The following is an 8,024-nucleotide window of genomic DNA, read 5'->3' as shown; positions in this document are numbered from 1 at the left end:
TGCATTGCCTGGCCATCATAGCTGGTGCAAGGTGCATACATAGGCAGCCACTAGAAGGTAGCAGAGAGTAAGGAGAGCGACGAGGCCCGTGGGGGGGTGGGAGCGAAAAGACGAGGTTGCTTCCCTCCCCCCATCGCGTGGAAGCCGTCCCTCACCGCCGTCGCGTGCTGTAAAGAAAATGACAAATGAACCCGGAAGGGGAAAATAAGGCTAGAGTATGAGACCAGACAGGGGAGGGAGAAATGGGTAGACAGCAAGTAGAAGTGGCAGTAAATCGAAAGCACGACAGTAGAGGAGAGTGGCAGTAACAATCATCAGGGGGGAAGGGGAGGAGGAAGAAAAACAACAACGTAATACGGGGGTGTCATTACAGAGGGTAAAGATGTGGCAGGGTGAGAGGGGGGTAAAAGTCCTAATCAAAGACCAGGGAAATCAGAAGTGGCAGGAGGGATAAACAAAAAGAGGGACGCATAATGAGAGTGGAGGAAGTAGAATCACCGCAGTAGAAGGCGGATTAAAAATCAACGGCAATAGAAGTTGCTGTGAACAGAAAGGGAAATAAACACAGTAGATGTGGCAGTGAATAAACATGGCAGTGCGGAGTGTGCAGATAGGGAGAATAACGCAGGTGAGAGTGTGGGGCAGTAAATAAATGGCAGGGGTAGAATAGGAAAATCGGAATAATAAACACAGTAATGAGTGCGGTAATAAAACAGCAGTAAGAAGTGCAGATAAATAAACGGCGTAAGAGGTCGGGGTAAGGGCAGAGAGAAGGCAGGTTGAGTGGCAGGGGATAGAATAAAACGCAGAGAGGGCAGTAAATAAACGCAGGGTCATACAGTTGGCAGTAAATGAGACAGAACGCGACACTAAGAGTGACAATATAACAAAAATATGACGCAGTAGAGTGTAGCGTAAATAAGGGCGGTAGGGATGCGAACAACACAGTAGAGTGCGTGATACAGGAAGTAGTGGCAGTAGAACTACAGGTTCGTAAATAAACTGCAGGTAGAGTGGCGGAGTAAATAAAAAATAGAGTGCGGATAAACGTAGCATAAATAACAGGGTCAGTAACAGCGCAGAGCAGTAAATAAGATGTCCAGTAGAATTCGGTAAAATGAACGCAGTAGAGTGGCAGTAAATAACACAGTAAGTGAAGTAAATAAAACACACAGTAGATATAGAGCAGTAATAAACGGCAGTAGAGTGCAGTAAATCAACACAGTAGAGTGGCAGTAAATCAACACAGTAGAAGTGCAGTAAATCAACACAGCAGAGTGCAGTAAATCAACACAGTAGAGTGCAGTAAATAACACAGTAGAGTGCAGTAAATAAATTCGTAAAAATGAATAACGAAAAGTAAAACACAGTAGAGTGCAGAATAAACACGTAGAGTGCAGAGTACGAAAAACACAGTAGAGTGCAGTCGAAATAAACACAGATGAGGTGAAGTAAATAAACAATAGTAGAGTGAGCAAGTAACTCAAAAAGCGCGCAGTAGTCCTAGAGATGCAGTAAATCAAACGACAGTAGAGTGCAGTAAAAACACAGTTGAGTGCAGTGAATAAACACAGTAGAGTTGGATAAATAAACGGCAGTAGATGCAGTAAATAAAAATCGCAGTAGAGTGCAGTAAATAACCGCATGTAGAGTGCAGCTGAAAGACACAACCAGCCAGTCGTAAACATCGGTCAGTCAGTAAATAACACAGTAGAGTCGAAAAGTGGCAGTAATAAACATAGTGCAGGAAGGTGCAGTAAATAAACACGCAGAGTGAGCGTAGATTACGAGTAAATAAACGCAGTAGAAGAAGTGCAGTAAATAAAGCACGTAGAGTGGAGTAAAATAAACCAGGCGTAGAGGTGAGAGTAATAAATCACGTAGAGTTGCAGTAAATAAACGAGTAGAGTGGGCAGTAAATCAACGCAGTAGAGTGCAGTAAATCACACACATGAGTGCAGATAAATCAACACAGTAGAGAGGAAGTGGAGGCAGTACAAGACTGCAATCAATGGGTAGGAGGTGCAGTAAATAAACCCAGTAGAGTGCAGTAATAAACAACAGTAGAGTAAGTAGATACCAAATAAAACACAGTAGAGTAGCAGTAAATAAACGCAGTAGAGATGAGTAAATCAACGCAGTAGAGGTGCAGTAAAAACAGCAGTAGATGAGCATAAATAAAAACGAGAGGGAGCGAGGGCGGAGTAGAACAATAAACAAAGGTAGGAGGGTGGGCAGTAAATCAACACAGTAAGAATAGAAGTAAATAAACACAGTAGGGACAGTGGGTAGGGCAGGAAGTCAAGGCAGTAGAGTGCAGTAAGAAAACGCAGTAGAGTGGCAGTAATCAACCAGAGAGTGCAGTAAATCAGCACAGTGAGTGCAGTATGGTAGTTACCGCCTCACCCTTCACTACTCATCTGCTGCTCCTTTGAAGACTACAAACTGACCACTGAATGGTGCTGAACACACAAATCACCGTCCAAAGGGTTGCAGTGATCTGTGGTTCAGGACTCGGTCTGCTGGCTGATGGAGCCGCCAACAAACAGACCTTCAAGTACCAGGACATCCCCAACTTCCCGTCAGTACAGGTGAGGCGGACCTGTCCACACCAGAAAATATTTAGTCCACTTTCCGCATTTCAATTTTCATCTCATCCATATGGATACACATTTTATAAATTAATAATTTTAATATAAATTAACTAGTACTGTTATATAAATCATTTTACTATCTGTCTCCTGTCTCTCTGTCTGTCTGTCTGTCTGTCTGTCTGTCTGTCTGTCTGTCTGTCTGTCTGTCTGTCTGTCTCTGTCTCTCTCTCTCTCTCTCTCTGTCTGTCTGTCTCTGTCTCTCTCTGTCTCTGTCTGTCTGTCTGTCTGTCTGTCTGTCTGTCTGTCTGTCTGTCTGTCTGTCTGTCTGTCTCTGTCTCTCTCTCTGTCTCTCTCTGTCTGTCTTTCTCTGTCTCTCTCTGTCTCTGTCTGTCTGTCTGTCTGTCTGTCTCTCTCTCTCTGTCTGTCTCTGTCTGTCTGTCTGTCTGTCTCTGTCTCTCTCTCTGTGTCTCTGTCTCTGTCTGTCTGTCTCTCTGTCTCTCTGTCTGTCTGTCTGTCTCTCTCTGTCTGTCTCTCTCTGTCTCTCTCTGTCTCTGTCTGTCTGTCTCACTCTCTCTCTCTCAGTCGTGGGTCATGAAGGCTGCCTGGTGTTTGGTACGATTGAGGACACTTCCTGTGTCTTCATGCAGGGTCACTTCCACCTGTATGAAGGTTACTCCCTCTGTCGTGTGAGTCCCAGTTCAACAACACTAGTACACAACACAATGTTATTCATACGTTTCACACAGTGTTTTTGTCCCATCTGTCTCTTATACTCCAGTATCTGAGCCAGCACTGACAAATCATCATGTTTGAGGTGTTTTATCCTCCACCAGGACTATCTGACTGCATGTCTGTCTGTCTGTGTACCTGTCTCAGGTGACGTTTCCTGTCAGGATCTTTAAGCTGATGGGGGTGGAGTCTGTTCTGGTGACGAACGCGTCCGGAGGAATCTGTCCGGACTTTAAGGTCGGTGACATCATGATCATCAAGGACCACATCAACCTGCCAGGATTCGCTGGACAACATCCACTGTGTGGACCCAATGATGAGCGGTGAGACAGGACAACAGACAAACAAATAGACAGGAAGACAGAGTGTCTGCATGTCTGACTGCCTGTCTGACTGCCTGTCTGTCTGTCTGTCTGCCTGTCTGTCTGTCTGTCTGTCTGTAGTTTTGGCATCAGGTTCCCGTGTATGTCCGATGCGTACAGTAAGGACCTGCGGCGGTTGGCGTTGGACGTGGGTTCTGAGCTCGGCTGCAGTGACTTCATCAGAGAGGGGGTCTTCTGCATGGTGAGCGGACCAAATTTCGAGACCATCGCTGAGGCCAGAATGCTGCGGATCCTGGGCTGCGATTCTGTGGGTAAGACAGGAAGAGAGGCAGACAGACAGGCAGAGTTGGGGAGGGTTAATGCCCCTCTTTAGAGTTAGCAGGTAGGGCAGTGAAAGGCACCCAGTGTGGTGGTTGTTGAGTGTTAATATGACCACAGGTCAGATCCAGACAGTACTAACATTATTGTTCATTTAGCCATACAGAAGGAGCTTCTGGGAGTTGTAGTGAGAAGACCTTACAGGTCCCATTGCAGAGGTTCATGGGGAGAGATTTATGGGGACATTCAAGAATGGCTGGAGAGTTTTCTGTAGAGCTTTTAGGAGGTTCTCTATGTTCTTGACAAAGGTTTCTGGTCCTTCACAAGTTTCTAGGGGTCATGGAGAATGTCATGTACGATTCCTAATAATGTCCTCAGGGTTTTTGTTGAGTTTATAAGGTTTTTGGAGAGGTTTTCTATCAATCTTTTAGACGTAATTGGTCGAGAGTGCTATGTGTGATTCAGATAATCCAATGGTTCTTGAGAAAGCTTTAGGGTGTTTGTTGAAGATCAAGGAGCATTCAAGGTCAGAATTTTATAAATCAAGGTGGAGTTGGGAACAGGTATCAGCTAATCATAGATTGTTTTTAATAACAGCAGCAGTAATTCAGTAAATGACTTGTTATATTTAAGTTAAGATAAACTTTATAACATTTATGAACCTGAATAATATCCATCCATTTCTCCATCTCCTTTCTTTAGGTATGAGTATAGTTCCTGAAGTGACCGTTGCAAAGCACTGTGGACTCAGAGTTCTTGGTCTGTCCCTCATCACCAATATGGTCAGTTTTTAAAATGGTGACAGTAACAATGAAGAGAAACAATTCAAACAGACTCTTTGACTGGCCAATGACTGCCATTTACCGTTAAGGCTGTTTGACGGCTGTGGTGTCACAGTAATGTCACATGATGTTGCTGTGATGTCAGTGCGACACTCTTGACAAACCTGGTTCTTGCAGGTGTCTCTGGACTACAGTCGGGAGGAGAAGGTGAACCATGAAGAGGTTCTTCAGACTACTAAGATGAGGGCAGAAGTTCTGCAGAAACTTGTCACCATGTTGATCTCTCGATGCCAGCAACAGAACATCAACACCTACTGACACATCAACCATTAATCTGTGTCTGTTGTTACTGCAGTGAGTTTGTAGCTGTCTGTTGACTTCATAATAAAACTTAAAACTCAGGGTAAACAAGGTCAAGGCCATCTTAAATGTCTCCATCTGGACCTGCTCTGCTTGAAAACATCTTGGGTGCAGTCAAATAGTCAATTATGCTTTGGAACCTTTCTCACTGAGTGAAATGAGCTGAAGTATTACTGTGTCCGCCATGATAAAAGCTGAACTCTCTAACTGTTAAGCAAAGGAGCTTCAATGCTTCCTTTATTATCTCCTTTATCATAGGATACACCGGAACATCTTATAGGAAAGTAATGCCATCCCACTACTTTTGGAAACTATAGGAACCACAAGGAACCCAGCATTCTGAGCTTCTAGAGGTAGTAGTAAGTAGTTAGGCACTATGAGCTCTTTTAGATATGATGGTGCCTGACCATGAAGAGCTTTGTAAGTAAGGAGAAGAATTTTACATTCTATTCTAGATTTAATAGGGAGCCGGGGCAAAGAAAGTAAAATGGGAGAGATGTGATCTCTGATCTTGGTTCCTGTCAGAACACGTGCAGCAGCATTCTGAATTAAATGCAAAGTCCTCAGAAACTTATTGACCATCAATGTATCTAAACAGTGTGATGCATACTGCAGCAGAGAGAACGTGTGAATATGAACATACATGTTGACGTGATGTCACACTCTGATCATTGTGTGTGTTGTGTTGTTGCCTGTGTTCTCTGCGTTCACACACAGAGTCCAAACTGTTTGGAACTGTGCCATCCAGCGTCCTGCAGATCCTCATGAAGTTCCCGTTGCTGATTCCTCAGAGATCTTTGCCATAACTTGCTAATATGTTTGTGTGTGAGTGGACAGGAGGGTGAGCGAGCATAGCAGCTAACAAACACTTCATCTGCTTCTGTGACAGCTGGACAATATTCATTATTACTGACACTCTGACCTGATGATGACGTCACAGTTTGACATTTCCTGCATCAAACAACACGGTCAGAGCGCGGGGAGGATCCAGGAAGGATCTCAGAGGAGCGTTTTGTAGTCCATCTTCTGGACTTTGTAGTTTTACCACAGATCACGTCACATCATGACGTAGTCTAGTGTGAGAGCGGTCGTCTTCTCCTAACTCCTTATCACTTCTCCTTCACATCTTTCCTTGACCTTTTGACGTTTTCCATCAAAGTCAAGGAAAAGTGGTTAGGAAAGGACTTAGGAGCTAATTTTTTGACTATTCGACCATAACCCTCGTCTTGTTTTAATTTAAGCGAATGAGTACCTGGTGTCCTGGTGCCTTTGGATCAGTCTTTTGCCAAGCTGCAGCGTGATGAACACCGTCCCATTCAGCACAGACAGACGTTCTGATTGGTCCTGGCACACCTCAGACCACTGGTGTGCCCATCACAAGACCCCCTGCAGTTCGCATATCAGCCCCATGTTGGGGTTGATGATGCAATCATCTATCTGGTGCAGAAGGCTTACTCCTCCCTGGAAGACCCAACACCTCAGTCCGGATCATGTTCTTCGACTTCTCCAACGCCTTCAACACCATTCAGCCCAGACTGCTGAAGGCCAAACTGGAGAACATGCAGGTGGGTGCTCCCCTCGTCACTTGGATCGATGACTATCTGACGGGCAGTTTGTGAGATTACAGAACTGTGTGTGACAGCTTTGTGAAGTGGTGTGGGGAGAACCACCTACAGCTGAACGTGGTGAAGAAGAAGGAGATGGTGGTGGACTTCAGGAGAAACAAGCCCCTGCCCTCTCCTGTCAGCATAGGTGGGACGGATGTGGACAAATAAATTTATACATGTGTACATATTATATATTGCAGTTATGTATATGCAGTCCTTACGCAGGATAAATATGACACATTTCTATGTGTATCTATATTATTACTATTATACAGTTGCTGCCATTGTGACTATATACTGTTATTATTATTATATACTGTTATTAACTTATTATGATTATTATTATTATATACTATATATACTCTACTATTTATATTACCATCATACCATCAGTACTATTACCATCATCTTGCCACAGCACCTTATCTATCTGATGGACAGACGAAGTTTCCTGCTGCATTGTTGATGATCACCTGGACCAATCATCAAGCACAAGCACTGTGATGTCATTGTTAACGGTCAAAGATCTCCAACCCTAACCCTCCAACTTACCCTAACTCTCCTCTCCAACACCACCAACAGCTGGACATGATAAATCTGTCCCTCTCTACAACTGTCACAGTATATTTCCATTATAAACACAGTGTAAGTATATTTTACAGTGGAGTAATGTATTTATAAAAAACATGTAAAAATTCCTGTTTTGGCTGATACATACATTTATGGTGTTTCGTTGTTACTGAAACTGAATTAACCCTTTTATAGTTGTACGGTCCTTTACTGTCATGATTTAGCGGTTTTTCACCGTAAAATCTACAGACATGTTTTACAGTGTATAACCTGCATCACATCACAATGGCAGAAAGGTGACTTGATGGGAGACAGGTTGTTGTGGAGAAATTGCTGAAATCAATAGTCAAAGGTCAAAGGTCAGTGGTCAATGGTCAGTGGTGAGGTCAGGAGTTCAGACAGTGTTCAGGAGCCTCTGATGTCTGATGCTGTCATATTTATTGATCATTAGAGACTCAAAGTTCATCAGAAGAGTCTGTTGGACTCATGCTGGTGGTCAGACTTTAAACCTCTACAGAAACACCACAAACACTGAACGCCCAGAACCAGACACAGAGAATGTTTGACCCTGTTAGAGGTTCTGTCAGCACATTCTAGTCTGGAGACACTGCTGACGGTTCATGTTAAAGAGACGTCACATCAAGCTTTCTATGACATTCAACATTATAGGTCTCTTTGACGGAATCCTGGTTATATCACATCCGGTACAGCAGGTGGCGCCATTCACATCCACTAATACGA

The 8,024-nt window shown here is 43.9% G+C and overlaps 1 protein-coding gene across 1 annotated transcript; it reads left to right on the top strand.

Annotated features, from left to right (window-relative positions):
* Positions 1 to 2,420: 2,420 nt before the first annotated feature.
* Positions 2,421 to 5,157, top strand: pnp4b (purine nucleoside phosphorylase 4b). Its single transcript, XM_027275313.1, has 6 exons — positions 2,421 to 2,591; positions 3,177 to 3,280; positions 3,471 to 3,646; positions 3,767 to 3,957; positions 4,667 to 4,746; positions 4,924 to 5,157. Exons 2-6 carry the CDS (start codon positions 3,236 to 3,238, stop codon positions 5,062 to 5,064), a joined length of 633 nt encoding a protein of 210 aa, XP_027131114.1. The 5' UTR covers positions 2,421 to 2,591; positions 3,177 to 3,235; the 3' UTR covers positions 5,065 to 5,157.
* The last annotated feature ends 2,867 nt before the right edge of the window (positions 5,158 to 8,024 follow it).

This window comes from Larimichthys crocea, unplaced genomic scaffold (assembly GCF_000972845.2).
Source record: "Larimichthys crocea isolate SSNF unplaced genomic scaffold, L_crocea_2.0 scaffold100, whole genome shotgun sequence".
NCBI lineage: Eukaryota > Metazoa > Chordata > Actinopteri > Sciaenidae > Larimichthys > Larimichthys crocea.
This window is presented reverse-complemented; position numbering and strand designations above follow the sequence as displayed.

What these genes read in the sequence shown, in the direction of transcription:
- pnp4b (XM_027275313.1), top strand. Translation starts at nt 3,236, where the DNA reads ATGCAGGGTCACTTCCACCTGTATGAAGGTTACTCCCTCTGTCGT. An exon ending in AAGGTTACTCCCTCTGTCGT is followed by an intron (nt 3,281 to 3,470) that starts GTGAGTCCCAGT and finishes TACCTGTCTCAG; the next exon opens with GTGACGTTTCCTGTCAGGAT. An exon ending in TGTCCCTCATCACCAATATG is followed by an intron (nt 4,747 to 4,923) that starts GTCAGTTTTTAA and finishes TGGTTCTTGCAG; the next exon opens with GTGTCTCTGGACTACAGTCG.